Source organism: Wasmannia auropunctata, unplaced genomic scaffold, assembly GCF_000956235.1.
Source record: "Wasmannia auropunctata unplaced genomic scaffold, wasmannia.A_1.0 LD336074.1, whole genome shotgun sequence".
NCBI classification, from domain to species: domain Eukaryota; kingdom Metazoa; phylum Arthropoda; class Insecta; order Hymenoptera; family Formicidae; genus Wasmannia; species Wasmannia auropunctata.
In genome coordinates, this window is record NW_012026816.1 from 2,825,773 (window position 1) to 2,851,192 (window position 25,420).

A 25,420-nucleotide genomic window follows, 5' to 3' on the forward strand; every position below is an offset into this window, starting at 1 on the left:
GACCGCGATGACTCCGCGAGCCAGCTTGGTCGCCGTCACCGTGCGCGGGGCCAGCTCGCTTACCGTTTACCGTAGGTATGCACTTCGTCACCCTGAGCAATCCGGCGGCCCCGAACGCGACCTCGGACGCCGTGCGCGAGACGACGGCGCGGAGGCGGCATCGCGACACGCGAATCCGATTTATCGCGATACCGATATAGCGACGGTTAAAACCGATCTTACGGGATTCGGCGGCGAGGAGCTCGGTTACGTTGCCAGCGGAGCCACACTACGTTTCTTCTGGATCTTCTCTCTACAAGTAAACGTACCCGACCTAACACGTGTTACGTTGCACCCGTGGTTCACGGAGCATGCTCTCGACGTAGACGTCCGTCTCCTCCGTGGCGCTGCCTGTCCTAAACTGGGAACTGTGTGTACCGACCGTATATACGACTGTCGATACCGACGAGGTATTATTATAGGCGTAAATTGGACCGTCCAATCAGCGCTCGAGTCCCGTGTGCGCCACGCTACGCGCATAGGCGGCACGTGGCGAGAGAAAGAGAGAGAGAAAGAGAGAGTGAGAACAACACCTGATTTTCTTTTTTCGATAAATTCTATTTGCTGACTCGATCCGATTCAAAGTCGATGGTCTATTCTTTTCAGATACCATTTTATCGATATTGAAAGTCGCTAAATTAGATAATCACCCTTTTAACTGTAAAAGAAGAGCCGAGCCATGCAAGAAACACAGCTAAAAAAAAAACAGATCCCTGACTCGGAGCAACTCGGAGTCGGATCGAGTCAACAAATCGAATGCGCTATCAGAGAGAGAGAAAAGAGAGGATGTTGTTCCCCCTCTCTCGCACGTGCTGCCGATGCCTAGCATGCTCGGTCTATTTATACCATGGACAACAGTAGTGTCAGTAGTCGAAAACTCAGAAGTGCTGCACGTGGTCAGCCCGTATGACTGAAGATTGAGGTTGATATTGAATTGGGATTTAACTAACTATTATAAAAGAAAGAAAACCAATCTCAAATTTAGTAAAACTTTGTTTTGATCGGTCAATTTTCAATCTAATCTCAATCTCAATCTTTAGTCTGACACGGGCGTTATTCTGCATAGAGGATTGGAGATCGGAGGATTGGGAGTAATTAGGAGAGATCAGCATCAATACAATTCTTGGGACTAGCATACATGTCAGAGCATTACTAAAACATAATACGGACTCGAGCTCAGTACGCTACAGACGCACATAAATTGCATCTTTATCATTGCCCATCGTTTTTGCACTCAAAATATCGTGTTTTTTCAACATTCATTGTGCTGTTAAAAAAAATAATTGAATATCGACCGCTTTTTCGTTTAGAAAGTTTGATGTCAGAAATCCCTTCTCGAAACAGAAGAAAAAAAGAAACGGAGAGGAGTAGGTGACTGTGACAACTGACTGGGTGTTGCATTTAATTTCTGCAAGATATTCAAGATGTCTAAACGCCTGCCTAACATTCTGATAACAGGTCTGTGATGACATTGTAGTTATTTAGTATAAATCCCTGAATATTTCTTGATAATTGTCAATGTTTTTCAGGCACACCTGGCGTGGGCAAGAGCTTTATGTCGTACTGTCTCACGGAGCGCACCGAACTAAACTGGCTCGATGTCAGTAAATTAGCCATCGAGCTTGGATGTGCGGAGGAATACGACGAAGAATACAAATGCAAAGTGTTGGATGAAGATCAGGTAACATCTCTCGTCGTCGTGATTACGTTTCATTACAAATTGCAAAATTTAGAATAAAATTTAGAACAAAAAGACCTGTTCTTTATAGCTGAACTGGCTGTACTAGCTCACAGTTTATCTTTCTTCTTGCGATGATTGTAAAAAGAGAAAAATAAACTGTGAACTAGTAGCAGCTAGTTCAGCTATAAAGAACCTAAATTATAAAATATTTGCCGCATATTATATTATACTGTCTACATGTTTAACACATCTTTGTTTACGACATCTTGTTGTAGCTGATGGACCATATGGAAGAGTATATGAGCAAAGGGGGACAAATCGTGGACTATCACAGTAACGAGTTCTTCCCTGAAAGGTGGTTTGACGTCGTATTCGTGCTCAGAACGAACACAACTGTCTTGTACGACCGTCTCGCTAACAGAGGCTACAGCGGAAAGAAGCTGAAGGACAATATAGAATGTGAAATTTTTCAAACTGCTCTTGAAGAGGCGAGAAACTCCTACCGGGAAGAAATAGTGCATGAGTTACAGAGTGACACTCTACCGCAGATGACGACAAATTTAAATAAAATACTTGACTGGCTGGAACAGTGGGAACTAGAGCGTGAGCTAAATAAATAGTGTACATTTTTTCAATTCTCGTTATATTTACATTATCTAAAATAAATCAATTAAAATAACAATATATATAAACTTATCCTACGATTTGTTACAACTAAACGAGTTTATCAACGTGATAAAATGCGATTGTACATATATACAAGAGTTCTAAGATCCAAAAATCTATTCACATTAGATGTATATGTATGTAATACAATAGAAAAACATAGTTTACATTTTATACAGCGAGCAAGGGGATATTAAAATTTTTCGTGTGAGAGAAAAGAATATTTGCAAAAGCATTGCAACATATTTATATATATTTATTCTACTATACCTAAATCGTGCTTTAGTTTCTTTAATCTAATATCCACGGTATCGTAATATTTCATTTTTATCAAAATCTTTGTTGCCATTTCAATGTCGTTTTTACTAAAGGCCTCTGCCACTTGCCTGGAAAAAAAAAACAGAGTTGAAAAGAATAACGTGAAGTACTAAAAACTATTTCAATATTAATTTAAACTTATTTAAAAACTATTGAAAATAGAGATTACTTCGACATTGTATCGAGCAGTTCCTTAGATTCTTTGGCTAGTCTCAAGACCTTAACTTTGTCCTCTATCGCGTTTTCTATCTCTTCGTTACGTTCCATAATCTCCATGAGGAATTCTGGATTCAGGCTGGTAGTGCCTTCTGGTATTGATATACCTTTTAATTGCAACATATACAATCCTCGTTTTAATGGATGCGCCAACGTACTGTAAGCCTTATTTATTAGAGACGACAACTTCTCTGAGATTTGCCTTTCTTTCTATCGACAGTTAAAATAAAAATTTCACTTACAGAGACAAGGAAGGAAAGTTACGGTTATCGTAAATTCGAGAAACTTCCGAGAGAAGATCGTCCGAGTTGCTCGACGAATACACCTACCTCAGTTTTGTTACCGAACTTATCGGGGTGCAGCATTTTCTGCAGCTCCCTATACTTCTTGTGAATTTCCTCATTCACCACATTGTAATCCCTCTTGATTCCCATGATATCGAAATAGTTCAGGTTCTGCGGCAATTCCTGCAGCACTTTGCACTTCGAGCAGAACAGCTCGGACCTGTACACGTAGTCGCAATTCCAACACTTGGGCGGCTTGTCGCTGCAAAATCGCAACGACCCCAAAGGGATGGTAGGATGAACTGTAGTCCTCGATGGTGCGTGATGCGAATACAGCTTACATTTCTGCTTGACCGGGCTCACCGCCACCGCGGATTTTCTAATGACTCTCGCCAAGAACATTTTCTCAGGGTGATTTATAATCTGAACAAAAGGGAGAAATTTTGTATATTATGCCATTACTTGGAAAGACAATCTTATATTATTTCGCAAATAAAAAAGTTAAACGTGTGCATATATATATAACTTTGAAATCAAATTGATCAACTCTATAAAATAATAAGAAAATGATTGATTGATGAAGTTATGAACTCATTGTCGTGCGTTTTAAAATGAAGAACTAAATTCTGACACTTAAACACTAAAATTAAAATTAAGTGGAGTTCATCAATTTAGTTTCTGAGAGTCTTATACTCTTTATATGAAGCTTTAAGTTTTACGTGATAAAATTTATATGATGATAATATTTAAATAGATATAATAAAAGAATTTTCAATAAGATTAGATGTAAGTTCGTTGTAAAAATATCTTGGAAAAATTTTTCTCAATATATCTTCTATTTTCCTTTACAGTATTCACTTTTTACAACAAACCTATGTCTAATTTTATTGTTAGTGAACAACTTTTCCTTTTCTATGAATAACTTATTTATTTATTCATTCATTGACAACAAAATTGTAAATCTGAATCATAAATCGTCAACATCTTTCTAGCTGTTGATCTTATGACAATTTTATTGCTATATTTTGTTGTTAGAAAATAAGAAAAGTCAATAAGACAACAATCATTCAATAATAATATTGTTAATTAAAAATTACAGGATAGGACTCTAACCTAGCTGGTTACGTTGCTTTCGAAAAAAATTTTACTAAAAAGCTCTAGTTTACGTTACATATGCTACAGATTTTTAATAAAATTTGGGAGCAACATTTTGGAGTGTATCCTTACTATTTCATCCTAACCTGCCTACCATACACACAACACACACATACACACACACATACATCATTACGTATGCTACCCAGGCCCCCCGTTTCCGTGCTCCTTTGTACCTTTTTCACAAAACGATGTAAATATAATACAAATTTTTGTTCCCCGTTCGCAAATACACGCCGGATCGATCAATCTCGATCGTTCGAGTGCCTCTTTTCGCTCAATCACTGCACGATCGTTCGAAGATACAAGCCGCGACAGCTGGATTCCAATCGCTGTGGATCTTCCCCTCGTCACGCTTTCCGAAGGGAGAAACGTCAAACTCCTCTCCGTGATCCGACAAGATCACGGACCTCTCGACGGAGATTGGAACGAGACAGGCAGGACGAGCTATATCCTTCGGTGGGAAGAACACGAGGTAATTCGGTGGAAAGGGAAGTGCGAGGTGCACGTAACGCTGGTGACCGAACCTCGTTTTTATCTCATTTTATCTCCTAGGTACGCGAAGGGAAATTCCGTGTAACGATGACCAGCCCGGACCTTCCCCTCGTCGGCTGACGCGCACCATACGATTATCGCGGGCTACGTGAACAAATTGTTATCCGAGGTGGTGCTCGAATTTCCGCCTCGATAAGGCGCTATCGGACCGTGTCGACGCGCGATGACAGTGGCCCATTTCTCGTTTCTTGGTTAACTCGAGTACGCGCACGGCACGGACGAGAGCGGACAGCTGTCCTTGGCCACGTCTAATCTGCCGCAGATCATCGCGGTGTCCCCGATTCGACGTGCGACGACGTTGCGGGATTATGAGTTCAACCGGGAGTCGCGGTCACAAGGGCGACGCGACTGGCAGAATTTGACCGGATCGACGAGTCGTCAGCGGGCCTCATTCTCGGAGCGCTCCATCAGGGAGGAAGAGAAGGAACAAGATGGGGGACTATCAGCAGCAGTTGGGCTACCTGATCAAGTGGCTGAGTACCTTCGACCTCCAGGCGCCACACGGCTCCGCGGAGGAGATCAGCGACGGGGTCGCACTGGCGGAGGCCCTGGCCAAGATCGCGCCGGAATGGTTCACGGCGGTGTGGAGGACGAAGATCAAGACCGACGTGGGCACCAACTGGCGCCTCAGAGTCAGCAACATGAAGAAGATCGTGGAGGCTGTGGTGGAGTACTACGCCGAGTGCCTGAATCAGCAGCTGGCCGGCTTCGTCAAGCCGGACGCGAACAAGATCGGCGAGCACTGCGACAACGACGAGCTGCGCCGCCTGCTGCAGCTGATCCTCGGCTGCGCCGTCAGCTGCGACCAGAAGCAGCAGTACATCACCAGGATAATGGGTATGGAGGAGACGGTGCAGCGGGCGATAATGCAGAGCATCCAGGAGGTGAACTGCGAGTCTTTCGTGGACGTGACGGACGGCGCTCAGCAGAGACTCTTCGCCGAGCTCCAGGCGGCGGTGGACATGAAGGACCAGCTGGCGCAGCGATGCCACGAGCTCGACCAGCAACTCTCTCTGCTGCAGGAAGAGAAGATCGCGCTAATCGCGGAGAATAAGAAGCTCCAGGAGCGGCTGGACGAGTTCGAGAACCCGGAGGAGTCCGGGTCCATCGTCAAGTACTCCGGGCTGCGGAAGCAAGTGGACGAGTTGAAGGACGAGCTGTTCAAGATCGAGACGTCTAGGGATGACTACAGATTAAAGGTGGAGCTGTTGGAGAAGGAAGTGCTGGAGCTGCAGTCGAGGCAGGAGGATCTGCAAAAGGCGGCTGACGAGTCGAATCATCTGAAGGATGAGGTGGACGCCTTAAGGGAAACCACGGACAAGGTGGCGAAGTACGAGATCATGATAGAATCGTACAAGAAGAAGATGGAAGATATGAGCGATCTTAAGAGACAGATGAAGATACTAGAGGATAAGAACGTCGAGTATTTGCAATACAAGTTGGATTACGAGGAGGAAGTTAAGCGCACGACGATGCTGCGCAATCACTTGGAGGTGTGCAAGCAGCAGCTCACGGAAGTCCATCACAGGCTGGACGAGCAGAGTAACAAGAACGATCGGCTGGAGTTCGAGGGCAAGAAAATGGAGGCAAAGTTGGGCGCTCTGCAGAGGGAGAGAGATCGATTGATCATCGAAAGGGACGCCCTGAAGGAGACGAACGAGGAGTTGAAGTGCACGCAACTGCAGGCCGTCGAGAACATGGCGAAACCCAGTGCCGACAGTACCGGGGTTTCCGCGACGGAGATGATCCCGCTTGAGGTCAAGGAGAAGCTCCTTTGCCTGCAGCTGGAGAACAAGATGCTGAAGATGAAGCTGACCGGCAACGACGACAAACTGCCGAGCGTGCAGGCGTTGCTCGAGGATTCCGAGGAGCGCTTGAACACGCTGCGTGGGCAAAATCGCAAGGCGAATCAGAGGATAATGGAGTTGGAGAACAAATTAGAGGAGGCCATGGGTATTCAGGTCGGCAGCGACAGCAAGAGCGACAACGTCGGCCTGAATCAGAAGATGTTGCAGCTGCAGGACGAACTGCGCAAAGCGCAAACCGACCGAGAACGGCTGACGCTGCAGCTCGAGGAACGTGAGAGCGCTCTGCAGGCGCAGAAGCAGAAGGCCTTTGCTCTTCAGGAGAAGCTCACGCGGAAGGAGTACGAGAACGCCGCGCTCGAGGAACGCCACAAGAAGTACACCGAGAAGGCCAAGAGTGTCATAAAGAGCCTCGACCTGAAGCAGAGCAATTCCTCGCAGAGTGACGTCGTCGTGTTGCGCAACCAGCTGATGGAGCAGCGCAAGATGATCGAGGAAATGGAGCGCTCCATGAAGGAGTCCAGGCTGCTGCGAGACATGGAGGAGAAGCTGATGGTGACCGCCTTTCACAGACTCGGTCTGAATTGCCACAGAGAGGTGTTGGATCAGCGGCTCGCGACGCTCAGTTCGGGACAAGGTCAATCCTTTCTTGCCAGACAGAGGCAACCCTCGACGAGACGTTATCCGCCTTATAACTCGAAATAAGGAGACACGCAAAAGCAAGTTGATTTAACACTTCAGTATTACTACGAAGTGTTTAATTGATCATTTGAGGCAGTGTCAACAGTGCGATAAATGTGCTGTTGAACATATTTGAATTCATGAACTTAACACGATATATTCACTTAACAGATTTATTCAACCGTTGATTTAATATTTAGCGTCATTTTTTTTAACTCATAGATAATATTAAAAGTCACATTTATCTCCCTGTTACAATTATCTCAATTGATACTATTTCATTCGATGTAGATACAATTGAATGATTCAGAACAAAAAGATTAATTTTTTACCAAGTCTTGTAGAATTAATAATAGAAACTGTGTTTACAAACTTAACAAATAAGACCCTCTTTAATTATTTTATATATATTGGATACAGGTATATCCAGCCAATTTTTTTGTCTTCCTGTAAAATCATCAAAGATTTAACAGTCGATTTCAGATTTTTATTCAAATGTAAACGAAGATTTTCTAGCTATTAGAGATGTGCCAACACACATGTTCCTATATCTTTAACGAGTTTGTAAAAAAATAAAAGTAATAGCACGAATATCTCCAATAGTTAGAAAAGCGAACTAAATTGTATATTTCCAAGATTGTATCTATATCGTAAATGTTTATCATTATTTTAATCAGGTTCAATACAAAAGATATGTATTAAGTTGTAAATAAGATTATAGATACTGGAATATTTTACGTCTCGCGATAGGCTAAATATTACGCAAGATGTTGAATATTCTGTAGTATGAACAGATTTTATCTCATATAGAGATATTTTAAATGCTGATAAAGAACAAATTATTATTATTATTTGAAAATTGTGTATACTTACATGTTGATTCTTATTTCGATAAAGTGATTCACGCTAAATGTACATTCATAAACATTGTTATTTGCTTTGTGCAAAAATACATGATGAAACAGTGTAAATAATGTATAGGCCGCTCTATATACACATCTCTCAGATTTGAAAAATATAATATACATATAAATTATATATTACATAAATATTGTAACGTAAAGAACTTATTCGTATATTTATATCTTTATAATCACGCGTTAATATTATGATTAACATTATTTATTTGACATATGTATATTTTATGTTATTAGATATTTGTTTTACAATTTTATTTTACAATTCTACAATGCACATAGCAGCGACGAACAACTGGAAAACCAAATGTATGGAATGTTACATACAGAGACATAATAAATCCGCTATAACATACAACACGATATGGAAGCGAATTTCATTAATATCTACATTTAGCTATGATTACGACGTTTCAGAAAACAAACTATTCGATACTAACGGAATACTAATATTTGTTGAAATTGTTACAATTCATTATTAAATTATCTTATTGGCAAGATTGATTGTTCGACAAATTAGTTATGCATGTCTTATACGTATTTTATCTATACATACGAGTATCTCCTAATTATCTAATAAGAATGAATCTATTTTACATATCATGTTTATACAAGAGAAATATGAAAAAGAATCTGTACAAATAAAAATTTTAGTAATTGTTCAAGCGTTTCAGTATTAGATCTTGTTCAGTTTACATATTTTAACGATTTAATTCTTTATTATTTTTGTTTTCTAAAACATCTTATATAACTAAAAGTATCTATCTCCCTGAGTTCCACGGTGTAAACGTGTCAATAAAACAAAATTTGTATTAATTTTGACATAAGTTTTTACACATAATTGTCTTTGTTTAATCGCTTGACTAGTTCCTACATATAATTATAAACTTACATGTATAACTGGAAATTTATTATCAATTTAATTTTGTTGACGCAAATATAATTTAATTGCTGTAGTAATTTGGCAGATAAACAAATTTACAAAATAGAATAAAATTACCTGAGACCTAAAATTATATTATAATGGAAAGTTGATTTGAAGCAAAATACTTGCAGCTTTTCAGCATGTTCACTGACACTTATACTTATTGGAATAATTCAATTGTTTCTAAGATTGAACTGCTGATAGATACATTTTTTCTATCATAATGTCGCGTTCGTTGTGCAATTTGTCAACAAACGTGGATACTTTACTGTTATGTACAATTGGTTTTAAATTGTTTCTTATTTTTTGCAAATCAGGATAACATTTCTGATAATAAAAAATTGCACTGAGAAAATCCCATAAACTGAATTCAGGCCACAATACTTCGGTAAAGTAGATGCAAGTGTTGGAAATCTAAAAAAAATTTGGATAAAAAATTTTAAATGCAGATTTTCTGTTTTGATGAATTAGAAGACGAAATATATTCAAGTCACAATGAAATACGTCTTCTTACTTGCCACATGAGGAAGTCGCTAATTCGAGTCTCTCCGGAAGTACGAATTAATAAATCTGGATTTGAAGATTTGTAGGTGTACAAACAGTCAGTAATCAAATCTTCATCAATATCTTCTGGTAAGATATCATTATGCTTTACACCCTTGGCTATATCCTTAATTGCATGAGTAATTTCATCCCTTGCTGCAGAGATTAAAAAATATAAAAAAATATAATTTTGAAAATTTTATGTATGTATAGGATGTCCCAAAATTTGCGAATCAAAATATCATAGCAAGAAAACCTTCGAAAAATTAAGTAAAAAAGTATTTATAAATTTCTCTTTTAAGTAATAGTTTTTAAGAGTTTAAATTTAGCCAATTATAGATTACGCTCGTGAAATGCGCAATAACTAGTCACTAACACTATCGACGCGCTATTTATAGAAATGTTTCCATTTAATTATAATCTATAATTGGCCCAGTTTGAACCATCTGAAAAACTACTGCCCTAAGTAAAAATGTACAAGTAACTATACTTAATTTTTCGAAGACTTTATTGCTGACATTTTGATTTGCGAATTTCGGGACACCCCGTATAACGTTTAATATTTTGAAGTAAATTTTTATTCACATTTAGCATAAAATGTAAACATCGAGTGTGAGCATAAATATGATTTACAGTAATTATACTTACATGTATAAGGGAAAGCAAGATTTAAAACTGCTCTGTTATTTTCTCTAGTAACGACCATAGCTTCAGCAATTAATTGGCGTAAATCTTCTGGAAGCCTGGACATATTGCCGTACACGCGAATGCATACTCCAACTTCCATCAATTTGTCCCTGGAAATTATTTACATTTGTAACAAAAAAAAATCTACAATTGCGCTGCGACGCCTGATTTAATATATCACGCATACTTCTCTTCTAGGAGACGCTTGAACTTCTGTCTGGCAAGGTCCATGATATCATCAACTTCCTCTTTGCTACGTTTGAAGTTCTCTATGCTAAAAGCGTAAACTGTGACCTCTTCAACACCAAGATCCATGCACCAGTTCAACGTCTCCGACATTTTTTCAAACCTGTCGCAAATGTAGCGTGAGATACGAGACGAATATAGATAATGTCTACAAAAACTCTCTTCAAAGATACGCACCCTTTTGAATGTCCCTCCCCTTTTCTCATTTTCTGCTTATTCGCGTAACGTCTATTACCGTCCATGATAAACGCCACGTGTCTGGGCACCCTGCCGGTCTTTAGGATCCTTAAAGCCAGGGTTTGAAACCAGTTCGTGGTGCGTTCGCATATCCAGGACATCGTTTACTCCGAATTTCACGTACGGACGTGCAAAAATGTACAATTTACCCCTTAACTGATTCCTCGTCGAAACGTTTCCGTTCGCTGTCCAGTAGCAGTCAATATACTCGACGGCGAGCGCGCACCACGTATTTACAGCACTCGATCGCGATAGTGACAATTATCAGCTGCCAGTCATCGTGTAACCTTCGTAACGTAAATGAAACTATTACAATAAATTGTGCCTTAGCTTCCGCGTTGTCTTCGCAGTTGTCATTATACGTGTTATCTATGCATCGCAAACATAATTTCGACGATACGTTAGGTTATCCTCGAGGCTGTCCTCGCTGCCGCCTCTTAACGAAACGCCGACAAGAGTGGGCGGCCACAACTTATTTGCGGACTCTGTCTTTCTTCACTCTTGTTTTCTCTCTTTCTCTCTCATCTAAAGCCCAAAGAAACTATATCGTAATATTTGTGGACGGGCATTTTCTCTCGCGTCGTCAAATCTGAATCGAGCATCAATGATTGCCCCAGCGTCGCCGACATTCAACACGTATACGACATACGCGCGAGCATGCGAGGAATGCGATCCCTCGCGACGCCCCATCCTCCCGTTCGTCCATCGCGGTCCGCCATGTCAGCGATGAACTCACGTTCACGTGAAGTGAGTTGCAGCACTTCGCAGTGCAGGCGCGTATCGCGAAGGTAGGACACCTAGCGACGGTGGATCCGAATGTAATTGCATATGTTGCATATTCCAATTTTTTACAAAGCGGATTCATCGCTTATCCATTACATGTAACACACGTGTGTGTATGTGTGTGTGATAACAGATCTGCGTGTACTTACATTTTTACACTTAGAATTTTCGCTTTCTCTCATTGATATCCAAATACATATTTATCTCAATTTATTTTGTTTTAAACGCAAAAAAATTTCTTTCAGGCTTTTAAGCAATATGACAAATTTAATGTGTGTATAACATATACATATATGTGTGTGTGTGTATGTGTGTGTGTGTACACATATCATATATATGTACGCGCATCGCACGCCCTCACATGGCATACTTACACGCGTATTACACGTGCCGTAATTCTGTCCTGCATTTTCGCGATCGCGCGTTTTCATTATTCCTCTCCTTTCCCAACATTTTACTTACCAACGTGCGGTTGCAAAAAAATAAGGAGGATACATGTATATGTCCCGATAAATAAACCTTGTTCTGTAAATTCACGCATGAACTAATAAAACTAATTCATTCTGCGTCGGTTGTCGAGAATGAGAACACAATCGCGTGTCTGCAGCCGACGCAATAAATTACTACACCTTACTACTCGGATCGATACGCGCGTTGCATTTCCTGATTGCGGGTCAATGCGATGATCTTTTTCGATTTACGGATATCGATTGGTTGTACATCCGAGTGGCTGTGCGGATCGAAGATGTGTACGGGTATAAGACGAGTAACGTGAGCGATAACAATTTTCTTTTACATGTAATTTTAATACATAATTTTTCGCTACTTCTCTCGCGATCTTCGTCGATCATCGCGCGCACGAACATCATCGAACGTTTTTTTTCTTAGCTTTTGGATTCGCTCTCACAACGGAAATGTTACATTTCAGGTGGCATCGCTGGCGAATCAACGTAATATTTGTGTACTTATTCACGTCAGTGAATACTTTTTCACTACCCCTCGAGTTTCTGTAAAACATTTACTGCACGATGTGCAATTTCGTCTTGCGGAATCCGCGGATCGAGGCCTGAGGTGCAAAACACCTTTCAAGCGTGCCGCGCTCAATGGTGGATTCATCGTCTCGCCGATAGGTTCCCGGATGATGTAATCCGGATGTTCGCCATGTTCGCTGCGACGATTGTGCGACGCATGAGATTTTTTCGTACGGTCTTGCGGAGTTCGTCAGGAACACGGCGATCGATCGTTCGATCACGCGCGGAGAATCCCGCACTCACGGCGGTAACGGCGAAAAATTCCCGGGCGACGTGACGGCGTGAACTCGCCGGGGCACCGCGCGGCGCCGCTTACGCGCCTGTCCGCTGTACGGCGCGGCGCTCCGCCATTGGGGGACTATTTCGCGTCGGGTAGGCGAGCTCGCGTGTGCGCGTCACGGTCTCGGACTAGAGAAAATGAACTCCGCGGTGGTTAGCACGGCGCTACGAGCCGTAAGCCCGATGTTCCGTCGTCGTTTCTGGAGTAAATAGGAAATCGGTCGGATCAGCCGGGATGGAGGGCAGCGCGTCCGGGAACGTGTCCGGGATCACGCCAGGTAAACGCGGAATCGCGCCGCAACGGAATCGCGTGCGACACGGACGAGCGATGTGCTGTGCCGTCCACGCCGTACGTGCCGCCGTTACTAAAGCGCCCCGCGCATCTCTTCTCTTTTTCCAGAGCTGTACTTCCTGATCGCGAAGTTTCTCGACGCGGGCTTCTGTCCGGAGGCCGCGACGGTAAGTAGACACGATAACCCGGGCCGCGGCTCGTGTAACGCGTACGAGCCCAGCGAGCGCGTCGCGCGAGCACTCAACGCGCTTTGTTTCAGGTGCTGAAGCGGGAATTGGAGCGTACCAAGGTAAGCCGTACGGCGGGCCCGACACTGTATACAACGCGTCCCGCGGACCACATGGCTCGCACGTGGTTTCTGCTTGTCAAAACATTAGAATCTCAAGGTCACTGACCTTGGTCGGCCGCGAGGTATCGCGGCCGCTCGCGGTGCCCGATCGGCGATCGCCGATCGAGCCCGCCGATCGATCGGCATTGGATTTTTTTTTCCCCTCCCTCCCCTATACGATCATCCCCCGTATAGATTTTAGATCACGCCTCTTGTTTCGCAGGTACTGCCGTCGCGACGCGACTGGGAGGGCAACGTACACAGTCAGACGTTCGAGGAGCTGGTGAGTGTGAGCATGTTACCGTCGCGCGACATGGCGATCGGCAACGGCGGGGCGCGAGCGTGTTGGGGCCCCCTCGGGTCACCGCGCGACGCGAGTCCCGCGGGGAGACTCGGGCCGCGTCGCAAGGTGGTTCGATGAAATAATGCGCCGAGCGCAAGCCGAGTACCCCCGTCGATCCGCGGGGGGTTGCTCTACCCCCTTTTGATCCCACCGCCTGCCTTCGCCGTGATTCCTCTCGCGTCGCTCGACGCTCTTTCCCTCTCTGTCGCACCCACGCCGTGACCGTTCGCCACGGTTCGCCCCACCGCCGCCGCCCGTCGGCCAATCGCTGCGCGTTTCCGGCCATTTCGCGTGAGCTGATCAATGAATATAGACGCCTGCGGCTTGTTTGTGAAGTGTAGCCGAGTGTAGTCTCGTGCGCGACGAGCGAGCCACGTCGATTGGCCGGCGCGTTCGTAAGCGAGTACCGATTCGCCAGACGTAGAGAACTACTTGATTGTTTAAATCTTTCGCGCGAATGTTCAGTGCGACGATATTATTAAAATCGAACGATCTTGAGCGCTGACAATTCGGGAACATTAATTTCCAATTATATACGGTACTTTTTTTTGCATTAAATGAAATTAATCTTGGTCGATTCTCGAGTTTTTACACGTTTAAGCATGGTTCTAAATTCTTCATGCTAAAGCCCGTGGCACATAGAAAAACATAAAGCAGTAAGACGTAAGCGGTAAGCAAATCGGTCAATTCACTTACTGCTTACGTCTTACTGCTTTACGTTTTTCTATGTTCCAGCTGGGCTTTAGCATGAAGAATTTAGAATATTATATTTATATTTTTAGATATTGAAACTAAGTCTACGATTTCTTGTTGCGAATATTCTGCGAATTAATTCCAACATCCTTTAACATGACTCTGTGCATTGATTTTATAGATACCAAATTTTTACATGTCTAATATTTGTTGATTATTTTATAGCGATTTATTGAGAAATTATGTAAATCTTTTTAGGAGAAGAGATACCCCCACATTGGGTCGAATTACTTGTTGCAAATATGTGCCAGAATAGGACCAGTGTTGGAGAAAGAAGTGCCACCATGCGTTCGTGGAGTGACATCGCTTCTGGGTGCGGGCAGGCAATCCTTGCTGCGTACCCTCGACGGTATGAAAACACAAAAGTCAACATCAGTTATACTCTTTAGGCTCGGTTTCACAATTCGCGATTAACTCGAAGTTCAACTCGCTCTTTCTTTTTCTAATCTAAGAATTAAAAAGAGATAAACAGTAAGTTAAATCGAGATTAAAGTTAATCTTACGTTTGTGGAACCGAATCTTAATATAGTTGATATTTTCTGGAGTAATGTACATTTACTTTTGAAAGATACGTCAAATGTCATTTGTAAAATTCTGTTTCTGCAGATGTTACGCATCATACGTACAGAATTTTCGATTATTCCGGAAGATTCGATGGAAAACCTTTCCTGGAACTGGCCGGTAGCTTGTCAGTACCTAACATAGGTAAGAGAGCTCGAGAGTTAGTTATTTGTCACGTGCATTCTTGACCAATATTCTAATACTTATTGCTTTCTGTGTAAAATATCGATATATAATTTTATCGTGCTTATCTTTTTGCCCGACGTAGTACGTGTACTTCAGGGACGTGAGAATTCGGGCCCTTTGAGTCGGCGACAGGCAATACCGACCAAGTTCTACAGCAAAATGAAGTTGTATCGGCATACGCTGGGTCATTTATCCGCGGTTTACTGCGTGCTGTTTGATCGCACCGGTAAATACATTATAACCGGAGCGGACGATTTGCTGGTCAAGATCTGGAGTTCCATTGATGGACGTTTGCTCGCCACTTTCCGAGGCGCGTCCGCGGAAATTATGGACATCGCAGTGAATTTCGATAATACTCTGTTGGCGGCGGGCAGTTTAGATCGAGTGATACGGGTCTGGTGTTTCCAGTCGATGTCGCCTGTGAGTACGCCAAAGCGACAATATACGCACAAAAATGGAATCTCTTTTGTATGTATACGAGAGTTATATAATTTATTTGTAAATTATATTTTTCTCACAAGGTGGCAGTTTTAACCGGGCATTCAGGCATGATCACGTCCATCAATTTTTGTCCGATAGTATGTAACGACGTTTACTATTTGGTCTCCACCAGTACTGATGGATCCGTAGCTTTTTGGTCTCACACAAAAAAACCGAAGGAGAGAGCGGTATTCCAGTAAGTATAGCTGATCAATCATATATGCAAATCTTTATTTTATACGTTCTTTTTATGATATCTTATTTTCACAACTTTTATAAATATTTTTATGTAGAACAATTGTCATTTTTAATTTTTGTTATAGAACAAGGCCCATTCAGTACCATGAGAAAATGAGGCCAGGCCAGGCGCAAATGATTTGTGCCTCCTTCAGTCCCGGGGGCGCATTCATGGCAGCCGGCTCCGCGGATCATAACGTGAGAGTTTATGCGATGTTAGGGGACGAAGGGCCACGCAGAATCCTCGAGATCGAGGCGCATTCCGACACGGTCGATAGTATTCAATGGGCGCACAATGGCTTGAAATTCATTTCTGGTTCCAAAGATGGTACCGCGAACGTATGGCATTTCGAGCAACAGCAGTGGGTACACAAACAGCTGCTCATGACGACCAAGCTCCCTGGGTGTGTTGCATTTTTATTTGGATTTACTTCTGCTGAAGAATTTTAATACAGTATGTGTTAAAAAATTTTTCTTTTTCTTTTACAGAGAACCAGAAATGGATGATGACACGAACAAGAAGGCGAAAGTAACCATGGTTTGTTGGGACGTTAGCGACGAATTCGTTATAACAGCAGTGAATGATTACACGTTGAAGGTGTGGAATGCAAAATCGGGTGGATTAGTGAAGGTTTTGCGAGGTCACAAAGACGAGGTCTTTGTGCTGGAATCGCATCCAATAGATCCCCGAATGATCCTCAGTGCTGGCCATGATGGACAACTTATAATTTGGGACGTATTGAATACAGAGCCGATGGTGTGTTTCCAAAATTTTGTTGAAGGCCAGGGAAATTGTGCTGTTTTTGATGCGAAATGGTCGCCCGATGGTACAAGGCTCGCCGCGACAGATTCTAATGGGCATCTTTTGATGTACGGATTTGGATGTTCGGTCGAGAAACTAAAAATTGTAAGTTTTTATTTACATCATTATTACATTTACATCTTGTATTATAGTTTTTCCAGATTATTTCAATTTTCTAAATTATTTCCAGGTACCCAAAGAACTGTTCTTCCACACGGATTATCGGCCTTTGATAAGAGATGGAAATAATTATGTTCTGGATGAACAAACACAAACTGCGCCGCATTTAATGCCACCGCCATTTTTGGTTGATATAGATGGAAATCCATATCCGCCAGCGTTGCAGAGACTAGTGCCGGGAAGAGAAAATTGTATGGGCGAGCAATTGGTACCAAATATTGCAGTTGGCGCAGGCGGTAAGATAAAAATTTATACAAACGATGCTCTAAAACAAATTACAAATCTTAAAAAGTTCTAATTATTAAGACAAATGTTAGTGTTCAATAGCAAGAACATTTTTTTCAATTTTTCTTTAAATTTTTTTGAGATTTTTTTTTTAAACAAATGATTGCGTTGTAATTGTAATGGCAAAAAATTTTTAACAGGCATGCAAGAAGTTATAGAAGGTCTTCCGGAACAAGAGCCAAGATCAAACATTGATCGATTAATTGAGGCTCTTGCTCAAAGACAAAATATCAATGCGGATGGTGAAGCCATTGCCGTCGGTGCCGGCGAAGATAGGGATAATAACGTCGCGGAACAACCGATTCGTCAAATAGCGAGTCCCCGTGCGAGTAGAGCTGGTTTGAGGAGAGAGGGCAACGTTGAAGGTGTTCGGCAAAGCAGCGGTAATTGGCAAAGGGATAACACCACCCCGTGGAACAAGCCTATGCTCGCGCGTCCCATGAATCCAGCTGCAAAAGACACTCAACATAAAATAATGTAAATATTACGCAAGACTCATCACTTATATTATTTTTTCTCATATTATTTCTCTCTTCTCTTCTCTTTTCTTATATTACTTCTCATTGAGTCTGTTACATTATTTTTAAAAATAATATAAGATAAATAATATCAGAACGGTTATAAGTTTTGTAAGAACTTTAAATGAGTTGATCAATTCTTTATTCGTGATACAAATTAACATGCTGAATATAATGCTAATATTAATATGAAAGGAGAATGTATTGGTTCTCGAATTAATTTACGTTCTGTATGTTATCTGTAAAGTCAAGCGATGGCTGATATGGAGTTAGAAACCTGGCGGCGGGAAATGCGACGGCGACCACAGCCTACCTCGAGCACTGCCACTAATCAAGGCAATATAGGGAATAAACTCGTAAATCGCAATCGTAATAGAACTAGGCACGGCTATAGAACTAGGGCAACGCGCGAAGAAGAACAGGAGGATGAAGACTATGAGGTACCTCACAGAAGCCGTTATTTAATACTGTTAAATATCAATGCCTATTTCCACCAATGTAGATTAACTTTAATCTCAGCTCAACTTACTCTTCATCTTTTTCATCAGTTCTAAGAATTGGAAAAAGATGAAGAGTAAGTTAAACCGAGTATTAAAGTTAATCTTTATTGATGAAAACGGGCATAACTCGTGGCGCTCATGTTTGTACTGTTAATGATGAATTGGAGACGCGTGATCGACTGAGCGTCGTAATATCTTGCGTTTTTATAGAACGGTGGCACGTCAGCGAGTTCGGACAGTAACAACAGCAATGATTCCACCGCTCACGAGGAGGATATGTGCTCCGACAGCACTACAGACTCCAGCACTGAGTATTCCGATTGGATCGCGGATCACGGACTGAATTTGGAACCGCCCAAGCGCAGTAAGCGGAGACCCGTGAAAAAACGGTCTGTTACACCTCCGAGTGAGACGGACAGACGGCGCAGCAGGCGTCCTAAGAAAAAAGTATTTTTTTTTTTTACAGTTATTACGTTAATCTTCTTACGTTAATTTTAATTTGGCACTTTCTAAGTATTCTGTCATCCAGCAGGCAATACCAATAGCTAATGGTATTCGTGAAGTTCCTGAAAGTTATCGTCCATCAGAGTGGCTTACCGAAGTGATACCGAGGAAAGCCCCTTATTACCCGCAGATGGGCGACGAAATAGTATATTTCAGACAAGGTCATAAATTCTATTTAGATGCAATTAGGAATAAAAAGGTTTATGAGCTTAGTCCGCGGTGCGAGCCATGGACCAAGATAAATATTAGAGTATGTTTACTTTATTCTAGGGGTTTTTAATTATAATGGGACTGGGATATTTGACATTAAGATCTTTAACGCTGAGAGAGATGTATGCAAATACATATATACTAATCAGAAACCGTTTATATTTTAGGCACAAGAGTATGTAAAAGTAGTGGGTATTAAATACGAAATACGACCGCCTCGTTTGTGCTGTTTGAAATTAGCATTAATGGATGATGATTTTCGGCTTACTGGGAGGAATTTTACCATCAAGTACCACGATATGGCCGACGTGTTAGATTTCCTGGTGTTGCGTCAGACCTTCGATTCAGCGTTGGCGCGAAGTTGGTCTGAGGGAGATAAATTTCGTTGTATGATCGACGACGGTTGGTGGATGGGTCAGATCGTTGGAATGGAGCCGTTAGACGAAGAGTTTCCGGGATCGTTCTTTATGTGTTTCCGCGTCAGATGGGACAATGGGGAATACGAACGAATGAGCCCTTGGGATCTCGAGCCTGTTGACGAAGATAGTAAGCTCGTTTAATTCAATCGTCAAAGTTTAATTTCAAATTTTAAAGAGCGGAACTGTAGAGATAACTTTGACATAATATTTCAATGTGACTTTCTGTCGAAATTTGAACTTAAACTTATTTCAATATATATATATAGGTATATATATATATATATATATATTGTTAAACTTTTTAATTGTGCTACATACGCTAATTACTCGTTTAGGGGTGCCCACGGAAATCGGTGGCGCCGTTCCTGTCTTACCGGAGGAGAGACAAGCGATACTGTATCAACCCCACTCGGAGGAGTGGCCCATGGGCGACAGAGAGGCGACTTGTCGCCGAATCATACGAGGCTTGGATCAAGTGATGAGTCTCGCGATCGCAGAGCCATTCGTAGTGCCGGTGGATCTCAGTCTTTATCCAACTTACGCGTATATTGTCGAGTACCCGATCGACTTGTCGACTATAAAGGCCCGTTTCGAGAATCATTTCTACAGAAGGATCACATCGGCACAATTTGATGTTAGATACTTAGCAACGAACGCTGAACAATTCAACGAACCGCACAGTCACATAGTAAAGAAGGCCAGAATAGTCACTGACCTTTGTCTGCGTATAATAAAGTAAGATATATACATTGTGCCAAAAATTGCATTTGCAGAATCTTTTCGTGTAACTTCTCTACTTAATTTGAATGACGTTTTGCACATAGGGAAACCACCGATGTCGATGTTCCGGCGGTGTATCATCAGTTGAACGACACGTACCACTCCTCTGAATCGGAGGTGGATGTAGAGGACAAACCCTCGACGAGTAAACCAAAATCCACGTCGAATAAGAAGTTACCTATGCAGGAGTTTTCACAAGACTGGAAAGTGGCGTGTCGCCAATTGTTGGAGAGCCTGTGGCAGTGCGAAGATTCAATACCTTTCAGGTAAGTCGAGAGGAGATAAGTTTTGGATAATATTTTTTTTCCCCGTATCTTAAGAAATATGTGACTGAAGAGACACCGATCGTTTCGCAGGGAACCGGTGGACAGATTCGAACATCCGGAGTACCATCAAATAATAGACACGCCGATGGACTTGCGTACTGTCAAAGAGGATTTGTTAGGCGGCAATTACGAGACACCAGTGGAATTTATGAAGGACATGAGATTGATATTTCAAAATAGTAGAAATTTTAATACCAACAAACGTTCGAAGGTAAGTTAATACAACACCTGCTTCGTTCGCAAACGAATCACTCCACATTTCCTTAAACATTCGGTTGTTCACGCAGATATATTCGATGACAATAAGACTTTCGGCCATGTTCGAGGAGCACATGCGTAGGATACTTTCAAATTGGAAATCGGCGCGTAGACGTACTAATAAAACGCATACATGCAATGATAATAAAACAAAAGTGAAAGGAAAGAGGAAGCAGAAAAAGAAGAAGAAGAAGAAGAAGCCCGGTTTAAGTAATGGCACAGGTAAGCGTTTATTTTACTTCCTCGTGTAAACGTGATAAAATACAAATTGTTTTATGTGCAGGACCTTCCAAATCAAAATCTGTTCCTAGCGACGAGGATGAAGACACCGAGGAAGACGATGATGATGACGATGATTATCGGCAGTCGGGTAAAGAGCAGAAAAAGAATGATTTTGACATATCTGCACCTGGTACGCGCGTGTACCTCTTTTTCCAAATTATCACTCTATTATACATACATCGCGAAAGGAGTTTGTCAGATTTTGCAAATATTTTCTTAAGTCTTTTCAATAGAAAATTATTTTGATTTGCATATTTTTGAACTCGAAAAAAGACATTTTCATATTTATATTTTATGTTTTTATGTTTTAAGGGAAGAAAAAAAAAATATATATATATACACTAAAATCAAAGAACCAAATAATTAATTTTTACTAATTTATCATTGATCACAAAGTTTGGCAAGTTCTTCACGATGTATGCCCTATATGGTCTAATTTTCAAATATCAGATAGTCGATAGATCGAGATTGTTATCAACACCGATAATAATCAATACTGCAACCTATTACATCTTTATTATCTTCATCATCTGGCTAGTTTCTTATAATTAAATAATTAATTTTAATTTTATCTTTGCTTTATAGGTCCGTCACGGATGACGAACGGTTACACGAAACGGTCTAGTTCCGGCCCGTCCAGGCCAACGTTGAAATTGCGAATCTGCCGGTCGACTGTCTCGAAGAAACCGAAGGATAGTGATAGTGACGCTAGTGAGTCTGAGGTAACGTCAGACACGGACAGCAGTGACAGTGCCCCTGTCCGAAGAACTAGAGCACGGACAGCGAGGCCAAGTGTTAGTGCCGATAGCGATTCCGGAGACAATTACACGCCCGGCGGTCGCAGCAAGCAGGTTCGCAAGAATCGCGGCAAAAATATTAAGAACGGTAAGCAATCCAAAGCTAAAGTGAAATCGCACGTTATCCCGGACGACGAAGATGACGACGACGAGTACGTTGCGGAGACCAAGGTGAACGAGGACAACGAGGAGGACGAGGAGGAGTTCCTCGCGCCGGAGGACTCCACGGAGGAAGAGAGCGAGGAGGAAAAGATCATCAAACGGGACACCAGGTCGCGGAAGTTGGTGAGCGAGAGTGTGCAGAACCAAAAGTACACCGCTAACAACGGGAAAAACGACAATAGCGACAGCGAGAGCGAGGAGGGCGACGACGACGACGAGGAGGAGGAGCGGGAGGAACGAGAGATGGAGGAGGAGGAGGAAGAGGAGCAGCAGCAGCAGCAGCAACTGCAGCATAACGCTAACAATCAAGACTCGGAGGACAGTGATTATTCGTATAGACAATCGTGCAGACCGTCGCGCTCGAGTCGTCGGAAGCAGTGCAATTATGCGGAGTCGGAGGACGCAACGAGGCAGCGGTACAGCAGCGGCACCAGGCGATCCTCGGCGCGGAAGCGGCCCTGTTACAACGAGATCGATAGCGACGATAGTGCGACGCTGCCGGTGAGAAACCGTCGCAAGATCAAGCGTCGCTCGTACGCCGAGGACAGCGACGAGAGCGTGCCCGAGCCCGGCATCAGCATAAGTAGCCGTGGTCGCATACGTAAAATGACGCCGCGCGCCCGCGCTTACCTTCTAGAATCGCCCTAACGGCATCTCTCTAGGTAAAAAGTTATGTACAAGTTCGACGGAAGAACCGTCGTGAGAATTCTTGAAGACTTTAGTGTCGTGCGCACTGAAAGCTCCGATCACTATCACACGTTCGAGGGAACTCGCCTTCAAAGATGAATCGAGTTTTCGATCGATCGATCGGTCTTCTCGATCTCGCCGCTTGCTTTGTCGTCTACTCGTGTCTGACACTATATTTTCCATCGCGCGTAATCGCGACATTAAATCTCCGACAGACACGGTCCTCGGAGATATATTTGCAGTGAAGGTTGGAGTTGATTTCAAGGCACTTGATTTCCGATTTTTTTTCTGCGCTCGATTGACAAGTTTAACTGTATGAAAAGATTGAAGTCGTAGAGCGATTTAATAGCTCGTTTGCTACTATAAGTACTTCTATTTTTATGAAACGGTTTGTTCTACAAAGAAAGTGTTCTTTCTTTTTTTTTATATTTACCTGTACTGTCGATCTGAAAGATACATTGGCTCAGTGGTACAAACAGAAACAGTGAACGGACACACGATATTTTCCGTATCTTGCAGGTCACCACTCTGTACCGTTTTATTTGCAGGTTCAACCAACTTTAATAACGATAGGCAAATCTGTATAAAGTTTCACCTTTTCCGAAGAGGATTATATTGAAAATTCTATATAATCGTGTTGTTGTACAGGTACGATAATTATCTCTGTTAACCATCTTGAAAGTGTAGAAAACAGGAATGTGGTCTTCAAGAAACGATGTAAATCTACGCTTATACCGATTGCTTCCATTGATTTCAAAAGTTCAGTTGACAAATGAAATTTTCATGCTATAATTATAAAAACAGGCGATATCGTGTTATTTTATAAAACAGTTTTTTCAGTTCTTATTAAAGCAACAAAGGTTGACCGGCACCTATAAAATTTATCAAGTTATCGTTTTAATAGTTCTTCGCAGTATCATTGTAATGGTTACTCATTGAGAGTTTATGAACTCATGTTGAGACCCTTATTTTCTCACTGCAGTGATATTGAATTTGATTAGAAAACTTTTTTTGTTATGTGAACACATTAATAAATAGTCATAATTCTTATCATAAATTCTTATAATTAAAAATAGCTACAAATAGCTATACAAGTTTATAGTTCAAAGTAGCTATAAATAGGTATATAACTATTTGTTGCATTTTCTCGGTGAAGATATAGAACATACTTATGTATCAAGAGAAATTCTATTGGTGTCGCAATTCAATGGAGCTGCAATGAGACAATCAAGAGCCTTTATGCGAATATTTTCTAAACATGTTCCGCGGGAACGTGAATCAGTATTTATTTTACCTACGAAAAATCTTTAAGAGAGAAAAAAAACGTAATATCGTAATATAATTAAATGTGAATTTTTGCATTGCCCGAGAGAAAACTTTATTGTAGTTCGTTACACACACACAATGGTTACCTCCTTAGACAGCGGACTTGTAATTTGCCTTTTTAAGTTATATTAAATGACGTGACATGTACGATAGCGACATGGTTTGTTGTTAGCATACGGAGAGAATTGATTTTATTTTCTTGAATGTGATGAACAATATTTGGGAGTACAACAAGGCATCTTTATTATGTTCTTCTCTTCTTTTTTTCCTTTTTCTTCCTCCTTTTCTCTATGCGAATCCTGCCACGAATTCTCTTTTCGCTTCTCACTTAAGTTTACCGCACATCACATGTAGGAAAGTGAGTCCGCGTGCGTGTAAATATAACACATTGTATCCATTCGCGAATAATTCTTATTTCTTCTTCTTCTTCTTCTTAATATTGACGTTGCATGAGATGAATTGTGTATATGGTCTGTAGTGAAATAACGATTTTTTACATAGAATTTGTACATCTGTTACGGATTTAAGGAAGTCACGCAATTTTAGAATTTTTCACGAAGGCAGAGTAGAGACGTTTTTTCCAGATTTATATGACGCGAATTTAAACGGATCACGCATTACGTAGTTGTATAAATGAATTGTCAGAAGACAGTTGTGCCGCCAGCAGCTAACATCGTTTATCAGAACACATGCACAAACATCAGAAGTCTTGACTGTCTCGAGCCATTGTGATATTAGTTTAAGAATATCAAATATATGATAATGTAAATTATCAATAACTAGGATTATAATCGATATTTTTTTAATGACCTACATAAAGAGAGTCATATCACATGTAGTTTCGATAATACATCCAGCCTGGGATTTAATTATTAATTTAACAATGTTAACTTTGGTCTCACACTATTAATCATACAATAACGATATGCTTCACATGGTGAACATCCAGGAATAATATAATTTCATGTATATAATATATAACTCCGTTAAAGAAACAGGACGTATACAGGACTTAATACGAAATAGTTATGTTTTATGTACAGTTTGACACTTATTCTGTTGTGAAATCAGCGTGCTCTGTTAATATACGGTTCTTTGAAACCCACCGCCACCAATAAAAGGATTAAATTATTTTATATATGTCTACTTGTGGATT

At 41.6% G+C, this 25,420-nt stretch overlaps 6 protein-coding genes across 13 annotated transcripts in view; 3 read left to right on the forward strand and 3 right to left on the reverse strand.

The window, feature by feature from the left end:
* Nucleotides 1-392, reverse strand: part of LOC105449674 (maternal B9.15 protein-like) — a 3,940-nt gene extending 3,548 nt beyond the window's left edge. The window contains exon 1 of one of the 3 annotated variants that reach the window (XM_011689009.1): nt 309-392. The gene's annotated coding sequence lies outside the window, so the exon portion shown is untranslated. Of the gene's footprint in view, nt 1-63; nt 147-222 lie in introns of those variants that run through there. The other 2 variants (XM_011689007.1, XM_011689008.1) reach the window with 2 other exon arrangements.
* Nucleotides 393-950: 558 nt separating this feature from the next.
* Nucleotides 951-2,404, forward strand: LOC105449677 (adenylate kinase isoenzyme 6). 2 transcript variants are annotated; one of them, XM_011689015.1, is made up of 4 exons: nt 951-1,218; nt 1,350-1,497; nt 1,569-1,720; nt 1,996-2,404. In XM_011689015.1, the coding sequence occupies exons 2-4, from the start codon at nt 1,464-1,466 to the stop codon at nt 2,338-2,340; spliced, it is 531 nt and encodes a 176-aa protein (XP_011687317.1). In that variant the 5' UTR covers nt 951-1,218; nt 1,350-1,463; the 3' UTR covers nt 2,341-2,404. The 2 variants fall into 2 exon arrangements, with proteins under 2 accessions (XP_011687317.1, XP_011687318.1); XM_011689016.1 differs by having other exon boundaries at nt 951-1,179.
* On the reverse strand, nt 2,347-5,320 carry LOC105449676 (iron-sulfur cluster co-chaperone protein HscB, mitochondrial). 3 transcript variants are annotated; one of them, XM_011689011.1, is made up of 4 exons: nt 4,536-5,320; nt 3,250-3,627; nt 2,874-3,130; nt 2,347-2,772 (listed from the first exon to the last, which is right to left on the reverse strand). In XM_011689011.1, exons 2-4 carry the CDS (start codon nt 3,604-3,606, stop codon nt 2,643-2,645), a joined length of 744 nt encoding a protein of 247 aa, XP_011687313.1. In that variant the 5' UTR covers nt 3,607-3,627; nt 4,536-5,320; the 3' UTR covers nt 2,347-2,642. The 3 variants fall into 3 exon arrangements, with proteins under 3 accessions (XP_011687313.1, XP_011687315.1, XP_011687314.1); XM_011689013.1 differs by lacking the exon at nt 4,536-5,320 and adding an exon at nt 4,432-4,491; XM_011689012.1 differs by lacking the exon at nt 4,536-5,320 and adding an exon at nt 4,318-4,424.
* Nucleotides 5,321-5,322: 2 nt separating this feature from the next.
* Nucleotides 5,323-8,480, forward strand: LOC105449675 (protein Hook homolog 3). Its single transcript, XM_011689010.1, has one exon. The coding sequence runs from the start codon at nt 5,346-5,348 to the stop codon at nt 7,422-7,424; it is 2,079 nt and encodes a 692-aa protein (XP_011687312.1). The 5' UTR covers nt 5,323-5,345; the 3' UTR covers nt 7,425-8,480.
* Nucleotides 8,481-9,374: 894 nt separating this feature from the next.
* Nucleotides 9,375-11,716, reverse strand: LOC105449678 (dehydrodolichyl diphosphate syntase complex subunit DHDDS). Its single transcript, XM_011689017.1, has 5 exons — nt 10,896-11,716; nt 10,660-10,821; nt 10,434-10,582; nt 9,757-9,941; nt 9,375-9,656 (listed from the first exon to the last, which is right to left on the reverse strand). The coding sequence occupies exons 1-5, from the start codon at nt 11,054-11,056 to the stop codon at nt 9,426-9,428; spliced, it is 888 nt and encodes a 295-aa protein (XP_011687319.1). The 5' UTR covers nt 11,057-11,716; the 3' UTR covers nt 9,375-9,425.
* Nucleotides 11,717-12,047: 331 nt separating this feature from the next.
* LOC105449679 (PH-interacting protein) lies at nt 12,048-25,402 on the forward strand. Of its 3 annotated transcripts, none has more exons than XM_011689018.1 (22): nt 12,048-13,326; nt 13,449-13,507; nt 13,600-13,629; nt 13,892-13,951; nt 14,963-15,113; nt 15,371-15,469; nt 15,594-15,931; nt 16,033-16,187; nt 16,315-16,632; nt 16,718-17,135; nt 17,221-17,446; nt 17,636-17,972; nt 18,261-18,453; nt 18,724-18,960; nt 19,043-19,267; nt 19,395-19,773; nt 19,982-20,381; nt 20,471-20,692; nt 20,783-20,963; nt 21,040-21,232; nt 21,294-21,422; nt 21,878-25,402. In XM_011689018.1, the coding sequence occupies exons 1-22, from the start codon at nt 13,284-13,286 to the stop codon at nt 22,897-22,899; spliced, it is 5,415 nt and encodes a 1,804-aa protein (XP_011687320.1). In that variant the 5' UTR covers nt 12,048-13,283; the 3' UTR covers nt 22,900-25,402. The 3 variants fall into 3 exon arrangements, with proteins under 3 accessions (XP_011687320.1, XP_011687321.1, XP_011687322.1); XM_011689019.1 differs by having other exon boundaries at nt 21,294-21,380; XM_011689020.1 differs by having other exon boundaries at nt 19,046-19,267.
* The last annotated feature ends 18 nt before the right edge of the window (nt 25,403-25,420 follow it).